General features: G+C 38.3%; 1 protein-coding gene across 3 annotated transcripts in view; it reads right to left on the bottom strand.

Annotated features, from left to right (window-relative positions):
* Positions 1-1,127: 1,127 nt before the first annotated feature.
* LOC113053062 (semaphorin-5B-like) overlaps positions 1,128-18,254 on the bottom strand; it is a 129,752-nt gene continuing 112,625 nt past the window's right edge. The window contains exons 20-23 of one of the 3 annotated variants that reach the window (XM_026217719.1): positions 17,461-17,595; positions 16,065-16,109; positions 15,033-15,238; positions 1,128-1,591 (exon numbers count right to left, since the gene is read on the bottom strand). In XM_026217719.1, the coding sequence (XP_026073504.1) occupies positions 1,586-1,591; positions 15,033-15,238; positions 16,065-16,109; positions 17,461-17,595 (392 nt within the window). In that variant the 3' untranslated portion in view covers positions 1,128-1,585. Of the gene's footprint in view, positions 1,592-9,954; positions 11,819-15,032; positions 15,239-16,064; positions 16,110-17,460; positions 17,596-18,254 lie in introns of those variants that run through there. The other 2 variants (XM_026217718.1, XM_026217720.1) reach the window with 2 other exon arrangements.

Genomic DNA, 18,254 nt, shown 5'->3' with positions numbered 1-18,254 from the left:
TATGATTGGATAAGCGGTGTACAAAGCCAGCTTAAAAAGCTACACTGATTGATTGAAACGTTGGCATGGCGTGAAACAGCCTTTAGAAAACATGTGCCTGACCTTCAAGAAAATAACTTTTCCACTAAATGTGTTATCATGTGTGTATGATGAGTTTGCACATGTTCTGTGATGCCCCACACCCTTCAAAGCATGAGGTCATAGATGACATCAGGATTCAGAGAGGGCGTCCACGGACCGTATGTGTACTCAGGAGCTGTTAACATATTGTGTCGTACACCAGCCAAAAAAACTGGGGTTTACATGCAAGCCTATAGATTATTGTTCTATAGATTTCTTGGATTTTATCTGTGAATCTTGTCAGTAGCCACACTTACATGTTTACATGTTTTCAATCAGAATGAAATCAAACTGATGGATCTGAATGCTAAATGGATGCAACCTTAAATGTGCTATAGGTTGATGTGCACATTTATATATGTCACAAGCTTCAAAATCATATGTCATTTTTTGACATTTACACACTGCACAAATATACAGTGTTTCCCATTGTTTTTGCATACTAAACATTCTGCCATTCTTTGTTTTAATCAAGCAGACTTAATATTTATCTCTTTTTGGTCCTAATTGGCAGACAACAAGTGCATAAAGCTTTGTGCAATGATGCTTATAACAACATTATAACAACAACATAGGCTCGTCCCGTGCGTCATTGCTCCATTTCTACATCATTGAACATGCACAAATCTTTACAGTTATTAATATATATATATATATATATATATATATAGGGTAATAAAAGTGCAATTTGTATAATGCATTTATTGAAAATTAGACTTCACTTTGAACTTTGTGTATATATTCTTTTTTCTGTCTCCACAGAGTGAATAAGCCACTCATCTCCTTAACTTTCACTGTGTTGTTAGGTTTTTATTGAAACTAACAACAACTTGTAGTTATGTGAATGTTAAATAGAATGTTAAAAATCTTTTTGCATCAAATATCAGTCTAATGGTTTTGGATTAACAATCCCCAGGGAAACAAAAACTGTGACCATGTTTTCAGTATTTTTTTTTTTTTTTTTTTTTTTTTGTAATTCCCTTAACAAAAAAAAATATTTTCTCCTTTCAAAGAATGAAGTATTCTTTTTTCACAGTACTGCTGTCAGAGCATTGACAGAACATTGATCCCTTTCTTCATCCCACCATAGCTGAATAAAAAATAAAAGCATTTAAACTTGTCACGTCAACTTTTCAGCACATAAAAAAGCCTCAGATTCAAGTGTTACTTTTCAGTGTTGACAGCAGAAGCAACAGGCATCCTGGGAGAAGATTGTCTTAAACAGGTGTTTTCATTCACTGACAAGCAATTTCATAAAATCCATTTTGGCTTTGTTCCCCGTCCATGGGCTCTGTTCTGCCATAGTTCCTGTTCTTGAGCATGTAACGCAGGATCTGTAGTAAACAGAGCTCACTGTCAGTCTAGGTGACACTTTTATAACCACTGATTGGTTTTCTGTTGCAGTTTTCAGTCCTCATGTTCTGTATGCCCTTTTCATGTTTCCGGTAAGATGTTTCCCAGCGAACTACTTCTGCAACAGATGAACAGAACCTTTGTCTTACAAATATATAGAAAACATGGATGGTTGTGTGTGTGTGTGTATATATATATATATTATAAACAAGGTTAAATGTTGACATTATATATGCTTTATGTTATAGAGCTCACTGGAACAGCATGATAACGCTTCATAAAACTGAACCTGGCATCATGAACATTGGAACCTTTTGCACAAATTTTAAGTTAATTGTAATTTGAATAGCTACATTTGATTGTGAAATTAAACATTTCTTATTCTTTCACTACTCAGTTTATAGCTTAACTTACCACTAGCCTGTTAGCTTGCAAGCTTATAAAATAAAATCTTTTAAGACATGCCAATAAAAAAAGTGAAATAATTTTTTATTTAATATATTGTATTTTTATTATTGTTATTTAGATGAAATACAATATCCCCTACTTTCACATCTTTCAAATAAAATTGCAACTGATGTCATCTTAAGCAGTGTAATTTTAGTATTTATATACTATATTTAATACGCTTTTAATTTGCTTTAGGTTTAGCATTTTTTACATTGGAATTTTAGTAAAAAAGAAAAATGTCTAATTGTTTATTATAGGTTTTTTGTTGTTGTTGTTGTTTTTTTTTTTGTTTTTTTTTTTTGTATGTCTGCTTGTTTGATTTAACAATTTAAGATGATAGAAAGGTAAGATTCATGTTCATGCTTAAAAAAATTGAAAATAAATATCTTGGCTTTTTTTAATGTGGCCATTTTTAGTGCTCAAGCTGTAGAGATGTATACAGTAGTCAACATTTGTAGAGGATCAAAAAAGTTCATCAAAGTTGTCCTAAGACAAGAATGCATTTTGGTTTAAGGTTTTAGGACAACTTTGATGAACGGTTTTGATCCACTTCAAATGTTGACTAATGTAAGCTGTCTCTGTGCATTGCAGTTTCTTTAAGGATACATGATTGCAGAAAGCACCAGATGGCTGGCAGGGATGTGCGCAACATGGTCACAGAGGCTTCAGCAGCCGTCTCGCTCCAGCCCTGACTGTGATAGCCTGCTGAATAAGAAGGTAGGCATGGAACCCACACTTTGAGCAAATCAATACCAAAGTCCAACTAAACATAATGGAGCTTGATGATAATCAGTGAGCATGTTTGGTAGGGGGCTCTACTTGGCTGAATCTCATCAAGGTGAGTCGCTTTGGTTCCAAGAACAGACGGAAGATGGAACGAGCAGACGGCATGTTTGGATTCAGTTGTGCGGCTCTAATGTGCGGAGACGTGGCTAAACCAAAGCAGCATGTCTCAAGATTTCAAGCAATTAAGAGATCCAGGCAAGCGGAAACGCAGCAGTCAGGAGAGTGACGGGACTCTTTGATCAGGCACTCATCTCATTTTAATCCCACAACACCTCTGCTCCAACAGCCATGCTGGGGTACAGTCACAAAAACCAAACTAAATATGTGTTGTTTTAAGACCGTTATACAGGGGTTGAACAAAATAATGTGAAGACCTGGGAAATACATTCTATGTTCCAGTAGTTCAACAGGTAGCGCAAAGCAAAAGGGTTCAATTCATGCTGATACAATGCACACACTAATCTATGTCTGTAATAAAGGGTGATATCTGGATTATTGTTTTGTTTGCTTATAAATATGAGAGAGCAGCTAACAGAAAGATGACTTGTGACGTTACATAGACTTGCTGGAGCCAGAGAGGTCAGGAGTTATGATTTCGGTGAATGGAAATGGTCGATGTCAGAGGTCAGTAGCTCAGTTAACCTGTCCTTGCAGCAAGTAGGGGCTGAATTGCACAGCAGTGCTGCCACAACAGCTGCCGCAGGTGCTCACCTGTCAGGATGGAGCACCTCTGAGCTGCTAATTAATAATTAATCATGTAGCTCGTTAATCAAAATGACCAGGCCAGATCGCAACACTGCTTCAACAGCAAATGAGAACCAATGGGTGGTTTTAGTGTCTGAATAGAGAAATTAAAAACGTTTCTTTTTTTTTTGTACATTATTTAAATTACATGGTTAGAGATCTATGTGCAACCCTTTCAAACATGACTAAATTCATGTTATAGCACAGCATCCTATATGCATGAAAGTGGCGGCATATTTTCTGAAGGTGCTTGTACAAAGACATTGCTTCATTTAGTGAACATACTAAAAGTGACTGGCATTGTTATCTATCTCTTTAAAACTTGTTTTAAAGAGTTGCTTGCTCTGAGTGTTTTTGTTTTTCTTATAAAAGGTTCTGAGCAATGTCTTTTTCATGGGGTAAACAGATAAGCTTGCTGTATGTTTCCCGGTGGAAAGTTTTAGCACTATAAAAATTCAGTTCTGTAACTTTTGTCTGTTCCACTTTTGCACTGCAGTACTGGTATATGTAAAAATAACTCTCTCAAACAATATTATTAACTAGCGTCTGGATTAGGTTTTTGCTTTCAAATGACATTGTTACACTTTTCTATATAGTCATGTTGAAAACTTTTTTCTTCAGTATTTGTGCCAGAGATATATTTCAGTCGATATTGTAGTTTAACTTATTGTTTGGTTCGGTGGAAGATTCAGCTTTTATGAAATCAGGCAGTAGATTAAATAAAAGAGTTAAGTTTTGTTCAATAAATGCCCAAATAACCTGAGGAATAATACCAACCAAATAACGGTCAAATGAATGATTTTGTCTGATTTTTTTTCTATTCATTTTCTCTGTGCAGAATATATATTAGAAGCTTAGCTCCAAACCGTATTGGCTTAGTGAAGTAATTTAACATCATTTGGTCTGCTCCTGCTTTCATTAATGTGAAAACTCTGGAGGCAAAGGGACCCTTTATCACTGACCAATTATTGCCACCCACCCATTCTTTAATGTCACATCCAAGAAAAGGTAAACACTGCTCGGTCATTAATGACTTTGAGAGAAGTCAGAAGGAGCAGAGAGCTGTGAACACTGGATGAGGTGATCCTTGTGTTTGACTTTGGAAAAGAGTTTTCTTCACAATTTCATCGTAGTGCATGACTCATCTGTGCTCACTACAGGTCCTTCTCAAAAAATTAGCATATTGTGATAAAGTTCATTATTTTCCATAATGTAATGATAAAAATTAAACTTTCATATATTTTAGATTCATTGCACACCAACTGAAATATTTCAGGTCTTTTATTGTTTTAATACTGATGATTTTTGCATACAGCTCATGAAAACCCAAAATTCCTATCTCAAAAAATTAGCATATCATGAAAAGGTTCTCTAAACGAGCTATTAACCTAATCATCTGAATCAACTAATTAACTCTAAACACCTGCAAAAGATTCCTGAGGCTTTTAAAAACTCCCAGCCTGGTTCATTACTCAAAACCGCAATCATGTGTAGGACTGCCGACCTGACTGCAGTCCAGAAGGCCATCATTGACACCCTCCATCGAGAGGGTAAGACGCAGAAAGAAATTTCTGAATGAATAGGCTGTTCCCAGAGTGCTGTATCAAGGCACCTCAGTGGGAAGTCTGTGAAAAAGTGTGGCAAAAAACGCTGCACAATGAGAAGAGGTGACCGGACTCTGAGGAAGATTGTGGAGAAGGACCGATTCCAGACCTTGGGAGACCTGTGAAGCAGTGGACTGAGTCTGGAGTAGAAACATCCAGAACCACCGTGCACAGGCGTGTGCAGGAAATGGGCTACAGGTGCCGCATTCCCCAGGTCAAGCCACTTTTGAACCAGAAACAGCGGCAGAAGCGCCTGACCTGGGCTACAGAGAAGCAGCACTGGACTTTTGGACAAATTTTGCAAGTCATTCGGAAATCAAGGTGCCAGAGTCTGGAGGAAGACTGGGGAGAAGGAAATGCCAAAATACCTGAAGTCCAGTGTCAAGTACCCACAGTCAGTGATGGTCTGGGGTGCCATGTCAGCTGCTGGTGTTGGTCCACTGTGTTTTATCAAGGGCAGGGTCAATGCAGCTAGCTATCAGGAGATTTTGGAGCACTTCATGCTTCCGTCTGCTGAAAAGCTTGATGGAGATGAAGATTTGGTTTTCAGCACGACCTGGCACCTGCTCACAGTGCCAAAACCACTGGTAAATGGTTTACTGACCATGGTATTACTGTGCTCAATTGGCCTGCCAACTCTCCTGACCTGAACCCCATAGAGAATCTGTGGGATATTGTGAAGAGAAAGTTGAGAGACGCAAGACCCAACATTCTGGATGAGCTTAAGGCCGCTATCGAAGCATCCTGGGCCTCCATAACACCTCAGCAGTGCCACAGGCTGATTGCCTCCATGCCACGCCGCATTGAAGCAGTCATTTCTGCAAAAGGATTCCCGACCAAGTATTGAGTGCATAACTGAACATAATTATTTGAAGGTTGACTTTTTTTGTATTAAAAACACTTTTCTTTTATTGGTCGGCTAATAAAAAGCTAATTTAATATGCTAATTTTTTGAGACAGGCATTTTGGGTTTTCATGAGCTGTATGCCAAAATCATCAGTATTAAAACAATAAAAGACCTGAAATATTTCAGTTGGTGTGCAATGAATCTAAAATATATGAAAGTTTAATTTTTATCATTACATTATGGAAAATAATGAACTTTATCACAATATGCTAATTTTTTGAGAAGGACCTGTATTCAAAAAAATGTACAAAATTGTTAGGCTAGTTCCAAGAACTTGCTTTTAATAAAGCATAAAGAAATAGAACGGTGCAGAAAAGTCTATGCATAAACAAGTAATATGCTCGCACAAGATGTTACTGTTTTCACAAATTCACATTTTTGTATTTACAAGGCAAAAATCTCAAAAACATGTTTTCAAAAATGCCCCCAAAAAGCATTAAATGTTTTCTGTTTTTAGTTGAAAACTATGTTGTGTAAACACCCCCTAAAGTTGTGTAAAATCCTCACACAGATTCCTACAACGTCAAATTAGTTTAGGAAAATCCACCTGTTCTGAGGTCCGAGGTTGTTAATCGATTGTGTACAGTATGTTCTTGAAATTATCAATTCGCATTAATTTACTTATCTATTTTTTATAATATTCAAAAAACTAATTTTCAAAATAATATAAAAAGTGAAATCCTATAATGAGATCCTATAATTTTTTAAGGACCTTTTATTCTTTCAATGTCAGTATGAAATATGACAGGTTTGTTGGTTCTTCTAGCTTTACAGAAGCGATCCAGTCAATGACATCTGGTTGCAGATGATCTCAATCATTTCAAGGCATCTGTTCTTTCACAGCACAGAGTGACTCTTTTCCTCAGAAAATAAAGCGATATTCTGTGCGTAAAGGAGCTGTTTATGATTCTGAAACCCACTCAAACTGTCTGGTTTGTTCATCTTGTAAGCATGCAAACAGTCACTCCCGGTCTCCCTGTGGAGCACAAACACCAAACATATTTTAGCGTTATTCTCAAACATCATGAAAGAATGATGTTTATATGATGTGCCCCGCTGCGTTTTTCATAGAGATCATTGGTTATACAGTGAGAATAACGGCAGGGCATAGATGTGAGTCCAGATGCAAACCAATTTCTGGATTAAGTAACCTAATCTGATTACTGATTTCACCTGACCGATTAACTCCAATTTTTTCTAGTCCAATAAATGCATTATCAAATAGACTCAACAAATCTATGCAAATGCATTCTGCAGTGTTCTGCCAGGGTGTCAGCTAAGCTGTATATATATTCTCTAATTTATTAAAAATAAAATAAAATAAGAAATTACATGGCTAAACCTTTACTTTATTGTTTACTAAAGTTCTTACATTTCTAATTTAAATTAATTTTGATCATTTTTGTGGGACATGAAGTCAAGGTGGTATAACCATGAATTACAATGGATTTGTAATAAACTTTCAGACTCCATGTGAGACTACAGGAGAGGATTACTCTTCATACCGATGTGTTGAGGAAGTTCAAGTCTAGTGCTGGTGGAGATGCATTACTCTGCAGTCCCAGACTCTGTGCTGACAGCAGCACAAATTGATTCCATGAGGTTTGCAGAACCACCCACAAAAGCATCTGTCTCACTCCTTGCCACTGCTCTTCCCTGATGGGCCGCAGATTCAGCCTCTACCGTCAGCATACGGTGCTTTCCTGGCATAACGCCAGCGGGCCACTCAGGGGAGGACAGTGGTGGTCATCTGTCAGTGCCAGTCTGTCAGCAGATAGCAGGTGATGGATGGACCCTTGTGCTCGTCAATAAAACCCACTTTGAAATGACTGCAGTGCTGCGCTGAAGCACAACAGGGTCTGGCCTTCACCCTCCATCTCAAAGCATTGCCCTGCTAGACTCAGAGGGGTAGATTGAGATAAGTTTGGCTTTTATGCAGAGGAACAATAGGTTTATGTATTGTTTATGACGGGAAGATGCTATCATTCACTCTGAGTTTGGAAAAACATATCAGTCTCTCAGAACACAAATAGTTCACCCAAAGCTGAATGCTGTCACCATTTACACACACTAATGTCATTCAAAGCATGAATGCAAAACTTCTTAATGGATATTTCTTAGCCAGAAATGGACTGGAATTGGTCACTCGACCAAATGGGAAATGGAGCTTTCAAACTTCAGAAAGGATGCAAAAGCATCATAAAAGTGTTACAGCTTAAATTTGATTCTCTTACAAAAAGGCTAGGAATATAGCACATTAGTCGGATGGACTACACTTTCTTTTTTTCTTTTTTTAAGCATCTTTTAAGCAACTTCAAAGCTCTGGTTTATTGTAACTGCATGGACAAGAGCAGCATGTACTGTAATTAAAATACTGCTACTTATTTTGTGTTCCAGAGAAGAAAGTAAGTCAGGTTTGAAACAACATGAGGGTGAATAGAAAATGACAGAATTTTTGTTTTTGGGTGAACTATTCGTTTGACTGAATGGAGCAAATGCAATACGTTAAAATTATTGATCATATAAACACCCATTTAATAAAAGACTTTTCAAAGCCAGTTCTTATCGATTCTAGACTGCCTTTTTTCAAAATGACTGAGACTTGCAGTGAATAAACTTCTCATGCTCACTGGGTAAATCTTGTATACCGATGCCAACTTCAATATTTATACCATCAGGTCTTGAGTGACAAGGGCAAACACTGTATCATGTCAAAGACCAACAGCCATTTTTCTGTCCGAGGAGGGATTGTGTGAAGGGAAAATGGGGTGTGTGTGTTGTCAGCATTTAGGTCCAATTTCCCTCAGCCTGCCAAAAACAAATCCCTCCACATACAAATGGGAGTGTATAATAACCAACCTGACATTGGCCTGAAAAACATGACAATTTGAAAATGCTTACCTTTCACTCTGCGGGAGACAGCGGGGTGACCTAGATTGATGTAGTGTGGGAGTAAGAAAGGACGAAACCGCTCAAGTTAGACTAGGTTGGCATCAAGGTTTATTATCTTTTACAATGTACAATATACAAAAATATAGAGTACCAAAAATTCACAGTGTCTAAAAGGCAGTGATTACAGTCTACATCGCATATCAAACCACCAGGTCAGTTGCATAGAAGGGCACCAAGCCTTGCAGGGATGGAGCGCCTCATTGCGTCGTCCGGCTTTATGTGTGTTCAAACCCGACTTAGAGCAGCCACAGTTGACCAACCTTTATTATCTGGGCAGGCACACAAGAGTGAATGTGGGGATTTAGTTTGACCTTTTAACTAGGAGCTGAGAGTTTAGCTTATTCTTCATTTCTTTTCAGTGGAATCCATATGCCTTTTAAAGGACATTTAAAATCTGGGAGTTACTTCAGGTAAAATCGGATATAACATTTTTCAATAAAAATAAGTATAAAGTAAAACATTTCTAATGCAACTTTCACTCAAATTATGATTATAATTACATATAATTTATAGCAATTATAATTTTCAATAAAAAAACTTTCTGAATATATATTTATATGTGTGTGTGCAATAAAAATGTAATTAATGAAATGCAAATTAGGAACATTTTCAGTAATACACTCAGATTTTTGGACTCTGTAGATTGTTGTTCTCAATTTAAAGGCCTGGTACACAAGCATATCTTTAAGATTGCAATATACATATAATTAAAATCTGGGAGTTACTTCAGGTAAATATGGAAATAACATTTTCAGATAAAAAAATTTAGAATATTTTTTTTTATAAAAATTACACTCAAATTATGTTTATATATATATATATATATATATATATATATATATATATATAAATAATTGCCAATAAAAATGTTGATGGAAAATAGGAACAAAACAATCCCCATTAAATATCTTAAACAGAATCAAACGGATTTAAAACAATTTAAGACTGTATTTGAATGTGATATTCATGTTCATTTTGTGGACGGCAAAAATCAATTCATATGAATTTTGTACTTTAATGAATAATCTTTGATAATGAATAATCTTTGATTTTATCGATCGGTGTTGGTCCATCAGATGGTCTCTCTATTGCAGTCGTACTCTTGTCACTGACAGGCTCCATCCCCACACAATCTCTACGGTTGGTATATTTACACAGCTGCTGAACATATTATTTTATAATATAAGGCGTTTACAAAACTGTTAGCTTTACAATATACATATACATTATGCTAACCTTTGTGTGGCATTACTTTTTCTGCTGTGGGACGTCACTTATTTACAACCCAAGTACTCATGCTTAGCTGAAAGCATGGCTGGCTTAGCATTCATTAGACGAGCATGATAAAATAGCTTAGTTTAGTTTTCAATGCCCTTTAGAAACCGAGCATACCATAAATACTAGATACAAATGAGAGTTGCCGTTCTTGAAATCGCTTTTATCGATAACTGGAGAGTTGCATCTGGAATGTGGGCGTGATGTCACTGGGAAGCATGTCTACACACGAGCAAAATAAAATCTGAGTTGAGCACACAGTGCTGCACAAAGATTCATTTATATTATAATGTTCGATGTGACAAAGACAGTGATCCATTGATCATTTCTGCATGAGCTGACACTCTGGGCAATTTTATGAATATATGATGCTCATATAATGGTGTACGCATTCGCTCATATCTCTGATGAATGTGATGATGGTTAAGAATATACCATCTGGAAACAATAATAAAAAATAATATATGAAATGTTCAGTGTTTGTTTGTACTTATATCTTAAATAAACTCTATTGTCCATCTATCCTACAACTGCTGAATATTTCCCTTTTTTAAAATAACCATATAAAACAAGTGCCAAGCTATCAATATTTTCTAATTTTTTTCATAATAAAATATAGTCCATCTCAGCTTGAACCCAGTCATATTTAATATGACCACTGGGACTTACAGTAACAGAGTAGAGCATGTTTGCTTCAGACCTAAGCATATTCCATGTTGGTGCAATATTCCTCGATTCCCATGCATTCGCAAGTAAAAAAGACATTTTGACTTTTCAGGGAAATAATGACGCATTCCTCTGGCCTTTTAATGTGCTGAAAATCTATGTTTCAGTTCCGATAGGAGTCCGTTCTGAATAGCATCCTTTTTTTAAGATGTTCTTTTTTCTGCAGCTTGGTTCCGATTCACCCAGGAGATGCATTGATCCTGCAACCCATCCTCTTTTGTCAGAGATGTGCCCCTCAAAGGTTGTAAGCCCGTGGGACAGCCTTACATTTACATCCAAAGGTAACACAATTCTGCCATTATGACCAAACCTAATAATGTCACCATTGATTTCTCTCTTTTGTCTGGTGTCCGTCTATTCTTCTTCTGTAGTTTCAAAAGGAACTGCAACAGTGTGGCAGATTGCATTTCCTGTAAAGGATATTGTTGGAGTGGTACGGGATGCCAGGGCAATTTTGTCTTCCCACCTTGTGAGCTTCGGAGTTCTGCAGCGATCAATCAAGACATCAGTTTATCAAAGTCAGTGTAGCTACACAATCTTTAAAAAGTGCTGTTTGAATCACTGGACTTTTCCCCCATTGGACACCGTAAGGCATGACTTAGGTGACGCGGCCCTCAGGGGCGAGATCTTAGGGGGAAAATCAGCTGGAATGTTGGAACAATGTTGGAGGGTTTTAGGGAAATCCAGGCGGCCTTGTCACCATGGTGATAAAGCTATGGATGGGACACGTGTCTCAGCTGTGGTTATAGGTTCTGCAAGGAGACGGTGAGGAGTCTGGCCGGTAGTCATATTTGCCCAGCGCTGCAGGGTAGTACGTGGTGGTGTACACGTTCGTCTGCTGAAGCGGTGAAGGGAAGTAGTTGGTTCTCTCATCTGGCAGCAAATTGTTCTTATTCAGAGTCTGTGGACAAAAACAAATAAAGCAGTGTTCGATGAGCTGAGAGGCAAAGAACTATCCATCAATCTCTGAGATGAAACACCACTGATCTCACAGTCTGCAAACCTCTTGTGACAATGAGAACTAAAAGAACAGAATATGAGAATGTTAAAAGCATACAGCGACATCTTACAGCTTCAGGAAACACTTCAGCTTAACACATGTAATCTCTTATCTAGCTGGTTCCTTAAAGGTACAGGGTGTAATATCTGCACCATTAGCATGTTTGAGCAGCTCAAATATTGTCTCAACCAATGGCAAGAGTTTGTAGATCTCATAGTCTTAAAACGAAGGACAGAACTGAGCCACATCTCAGGACCAGAATATCATAGACATTTGAATGGGGTCTTTAGATTTGAACAACATAGCAACTGCATGGCAACGTGCTAAAAATCACTAAAAATACTGTAGAAACCACACAGCCACATGTTAAAACTAGGGGTGCACGATAAATATCGGCCGATAATTAATGCGCATCTCATGAGTAAAGCCGGTTTTCTAATCAGCGGTAAATTCCATCAGGTGAGTGATTTCACATAGAGCAGCTGTTACTACACAGAGCCGTTGTTAACTGACAAGCTGCACAATTCCATGCTGATAATGAATGTGAATTTGCACAGCTATACTGACGAGATGCGCATTAATTATCGGCCGATATTTATCATGCACCCCTTAAAACCACTTAAAACACCGCAGCAATTGCATAGCAACATTAAAACAACAACACTCTAGCAAGATGTAAAAAATCTCTGAAAACATACTAAAAACATGCTGTAAACATGCTTAGAACATTCTAAAAACATGCTTAGAACATTCCAGCAACTAAATAGCAACATGTTAAAATCCATACAAACCACCCAAGCAAGGTAACACGCTAAAGAACACCAACAACAGCAACATAAAAAAACACATACAGTAGCATCATATAAAAACCTCCCAGAACACCAATTTACATAGAAATATGTAAAAAAAAAAAAAAAACTCAAATAACAGCCTAGGAACCACACATAAACATTATAAAATCACTGAAGAAGATCCTAACAACATGCTAAGATTCACTCGTTACACACCAAAAACCATATGGAAAGTGGCAACATATAACACGCACACAAAAATGGTACATGTAGTTAAACCATGTTAACTACAAATTAACTATGGTTTAGCTACCCTGTGGTATTATTTGTAGTAAAACTGTGGCTGTAGAAATAATAATCAATCAGCCAAAAAAGTATGTAAACTTTTAATAAAACCATGGTTAATTTTAATAAGGATCAGACCACCAAAGCAACAACAATAATAATAAAAACATTCAAACCACCCAAGCAAACCTTATAGCAACACACACACAAAACCCCTGTAGAACAAGTCAAGTCACCTTTATTTGTATAGCACTTTATACAATACTGATTGTGTCAAAGCAGCTTTACAGAACACCCTATAAAATGCTAAAATTTACACTCTAGAAACCGCATATCTACCACTTGAGTTAAAACTACTTAGTACTCCACAGCAACATTTTAAATACTAGAGCAGATATGACGCACTACACCTTTAAATATGTAAGGCACTACGGAATGGAGGCCACAGCTGATAAACGTTTCAATTTAGAAGTGGTGAACTCAGGGTCATGGATGAAAGTAGTGTGTGTGTGTGTGTGTGTGTGTGTGTGTGTGTGTGTGTGTGTGTGAAATGTAGAGCTCTCGAGAAATCATTTGTCTAGCTCTTTAAAAAGCTGCAGCTCGGTTACTGGGGGAGTGAAGCTATGAAACATACAAGATTGATTTGAGTGACTCCCTGTAGCTGAGAACTGCCGTGCAACAATTATAGTTTTCAATACTTGGCAAACAATAGCTCTACAAAGAGGCTGAGATCTCCATTTTCAGGCTGAACAAGACCGATGAAATTGCTTTTTATCCTAGAGCCAATGAGTGACAAGTGAAGCAAATGTTTGTCTATTACGATACCAAATAACATCTACCTAACTGTGGTATCTCTAGCAGGCTTTCGACAAACCGTACCCTGTGCACAATAGTCAAGTCAAGTCAAGTCAAGTCACCTTTATTTATATAGCGCTTTAAACAAAATACATTGCGTCAAAGCAACTGAACAACATTCATTAGCAAAACAGTGTGTCGATAATGCAAAAAGACAGTAGGCAGTTCATCATTGAATTCAGTGATGTCATCTCTGTTCTGTTTAAATAGTGTCTCTGCATTTATTTGCAATCAAGTCAACGATATCGCTGTAGATGAAGTGACCCCAACTAAACAAGCCAGAGGCGACAGCGGCAAGGAACCGAAACTCCATCGGTGACAGAATGGAGAAAAAAAACAATAGGAAGATTCATCCTGATTTATGATGTGGCTCTCAATGGATGCTTATTCAAACATCCATCAATCAGAGAGCCTCCGTGTCACACGGTTGATATCACACAGCCATCTGCACACCGACATGCCCTGGGAATACATGGACAGAGACCAGAACGGCTGCCTTTTGCAGTGGCCACTTCTTTCTCGATCCACTTGTATTGCCCAAGTCTCATAATGAGTTTCGAGTGGTCATGCAGAAGATCGATGGAAAAAGTGGCAAAAGACTCGCGCAGGTGTCACAGCAAGGACACGAGGTGGAGGGAGAGCGAGTTGAGCCATACTAATTGGATGAGCTCGACGATCAGTCACAACCAGCTGTGGGAGTCCACTGAGCGGCTGCTGCTTAAACAGCCTAATGGAGCCCATTAATAAAGACAGAGTGTGTGCCAGGAAACGCATGCAACCAGAAGAGGCGGCCGTGGGGAGAGTGAAACCAGCGGTAATCTCTAAACTATCAGTTATCTAGTGATGCTCATTTCAGACAAAACAAATGAGCATGTGGTTATTGGTTACTTGACTGCTCGCAACTTTTCTGATAGCTCAGCTGTGGGGAAATGTAAAAGAAAAATATCATTTTCTGATGCTGAAATAGACACAGCTTAATATGCAGACTACATAAAATGCATTTCCTACAAAAAATGTAAACACTGGTGCTATCGAGATAAGATGAGATAATCTGATCGAGCATCCAGACACGCCTAACATCTAGGAAATAGATTTGAATATGGTAAAATGTGTAAAACAGAGATGTTAAACTGATATTTGTTTTTTTTTAGGGGGGGGGGGGGGGGTATGGTGTCAACACTGACCTTGAACTCCATGGGTGTGTATTTCTCATTCTTTGGTGTGGTGTTGCCCTTGTAGTTGAGGTGGTTGGGAGTGGTGGGGTGGATGACAGCAGACTCCTGTGAGGGCTTGTGGAACCGCTGACAGTACACGTACACCAGGAAGGACAGCAGACCGGCACCCAGGAAACATGACACTCCTGTAGCTATCAGGTGAAGCAGAGTGAACCCTGGGAAAACAACAGAAACATTACTGTAACCATTTGTCCGCAAATAACTGTAGTATGTTGCCATTTTCATCCAGACTTTGTTTTTTCAAATAATGAGACAATATAGTCATCCTTGTCAGTAGAATAGGAGCGATACAGCGTCATTGCATCCCTCTTTATTAATGCTAGATGTCCGTAGCCATCAACCAGAGGTAGGCAGGTGTTTCAAAGTGTCTGGCTGAATGATGCAGTACAGAGGGACAGTGCTGTGATTATCTGGCCGATGTGACAGACCGGGCATCCTGCCGGTCTGACCCGTAATGAGTGCGAAATGTGATTGAGGAGAGCAAACGCCATACCCCGTCATGAACTGCTCTAATTGGACAACGATCACTCAGGAGAGCACCACTGCTGAAGCACGATGGGTAATATGCGCTGCCACCTGGAGAAACACCAAATTAGCACTGCGGTGCCACCTTTGAGAGCAGTCATCAGACGATGTGGCCTGGATCCGCAACCTTAAAACACCGCTGTGCCCGCTCATGTATTTTTCATCTGGTGCATGCACTGGAAAGAAAGCACCTCTGCATGGGAGAGCCACAAGTGCCATGGAGCACGACACATGGAAAACTGAAGATCAGCAGTGTGTATTATAAAGTTCACTCACTTAAACCTGCTTAGCAATTCCATTTCTGCCTGAGTTTGGAATGAAAAGGAGCTGACATGAAACATGACACACAAGCAGCACATTGCTACATGTTTTTGAGCGCTCACGAGAGCGTGCATGCATAAGTGCATGCTAACATGCGGGTGAACACCATACAAACATATGGGTCAAAGCACTTACCCCAACACTGCTGGTCCTTCTCATAACTAGATGCTGGAAGAATGGCTGTGAAGAGAAAGAGGTGTATGGTTAATGGCTGTTCACACAGGATAAGCTCTTGCAAGGGTCATTCTGAATGTCTGAACTGATGCCAAACATCTTTAAAATTGACCCGGCATCTTAGGCAGCTCAGGCCTAATAGTTAGAGAGTTGGACTTGCAACCCGAAGGACGCAGGTTTGAGACTCTGGTGCTGGCAGGGGTTGTGGGGGGCGGCTCTCTTCCATGGCTGAAGTGCCCTTGAGCAAGGCATTGAACCCCCAATTGCTCCCTGGGCACTGGATGTAGCTGCCCACTACTCTGGGTGTGTGTTTTGCATCAAAATCTAAATTCATGTAGCTCAAGCAGTAGAGCATGACAGCAGCAATGCAAGTGTAATTGGGTTGCATCCAAGGAAACGCAAAAAAAAAATACCCTGAATGCAATGCAAGTCTCTTTGGATAAAATTCTCAAAATTGTTGAGCTGTCAAATGTGTGTAAATATACATTTTACTTTAGACATAAACTGTTGACTAAAAATAATACCACTTTTTTCTTAATAATATAAAAGTATAACAAAAACTATCAATATTACATGAACTTTACAGGCCCAAACAATATGCAAATTATTCATATCTTTATAAAATAGATGCAACCTTGAGGTCAACATCAAAAGACATAAAAACCTCCTTTTAAAAGCTAATAGGCTTACTTATTTTGCTATTATAACTATGCAGAATTACATGGTTAGTCACAATTTATTTTATTAATGCATTCAGTGTCCTTTTTTTGTCTGTTCTGTTGCTCAATTTTGGGTTGTGACAATATAACCATAAACCAACAATTTAAAAAAGCAGGCTGATGCTAAAATAATTTCCGTGAACAGGTCATTTCCTGCTCTCTTGTTTTGCCTCCCTTAATTAATCCACAAAGAGCAGAGATGGGTATGTGTGTGGGGGGGGGGGGGTGTTGATTGAGATGCAAAATTCCTCTTGATCTCCTCACCATCTAAGACACCTCAAGATTTGGAACCCGTTTCCCAAAATTGGAGAGAAATAGGATGTGAGGATGCTTTTTGGCATAACATTAATATTAATTAAGTGCCTTGGTATTCCGCTCTGACAACTCGTGTTCTCGCAGGCTGGGTGCGTTCAGCTCTTCACTTTGAACACTTCCACTCCACCAGACAGAGTAATGAATAAGCGCATGTAAACATATTGCATCTAATCTATTAAAAACAACAGCAAGGTTGACAGGGTTTAAAAGTGTACATTTATTTAATAAAAGTAACACTGCAATTGGGTAAAGCTTTGCTGCATAATGGAACAGTAGGACGCTGTGTGAATATATGCGTGTGTTTATATATAGCTCTCTCTCACCTGGGATCTCATTGCAGTCTCGTTGCTGGGAGCTGTTTCCCACACATGGTGTGAATTGAGCTCCGCACACTCGACTGCGCAGCTGCAGGCCTGAGTCATTGCACTCAGACCACACCGACCAAGCCATCCACCCACCTGCACAAAGCACAGTTATAAACACAGGAGTGAAACAGTTCACCCCAAAATGAACATTCTGTCATCAATTGTTCACCCTCACGACATTCTAAACCTCTGTGACTTTCCTCTGTCAAGCACCAAAATTAGCTATAATAAAACAGCTCTAAAGTGCTCTGAATTACGTGCACTAAATTCGTAGTCAAGGTTTCCCTAACAAGGGTTAGTGAGTTGATGAAAAGCTAAAAAATATAATTGAATGGAAAAATAAAATGGATAAATAGTGCTGCACAAATAATCTGTATTAAACAGCAATTGCGATACAGCTTTGAACAATTATCAAATCAAAGGCTGCAATTTAAACAATCATAAAATTGAATGTAATAATATACTTAGCAAATGCTGCTTCTCACAAACTCCATGTTTGCATGTGATTAAATGTGCATGTGTGAACGCAATGTGTCCTAGGTCCTCTTTATTTACATTTGCATAATTTCCAAAATGTTTGTGGACAGAAGCTTAAAGCATCTCATCAGTATTCCACCAAATAAAAGCTTAAGATTATACATTTTATAAGCTTGAGGGGTTTGGAATGTGTAGTTGTGAAGAACATAAGTAATGTAACATAGTAGTGTAGTGTAAAATAAAATTGTTATAATTACATTTATAATATAATATAA

This window comes from Carassius auratus, chromosome 34 (genome assembly GCF_003368295.1).
Source record: "Carassius auratus strain Wakin chromosome 34, ASM336829v1, whole genome shotgun sequence".
Taxonomy (NCBI): domain Eukaryota; kingdom Metazoa; phylum Chordata; class Actinopteri; order Cypriniformes; family Cyprinidae; genus Carassius; species Carassius auratus.
The sequence above is the reverse complement of the archived record's forward strand: the minus strand, read 5'-3'. Positions and strand labels throughout refer to the sequence as shown.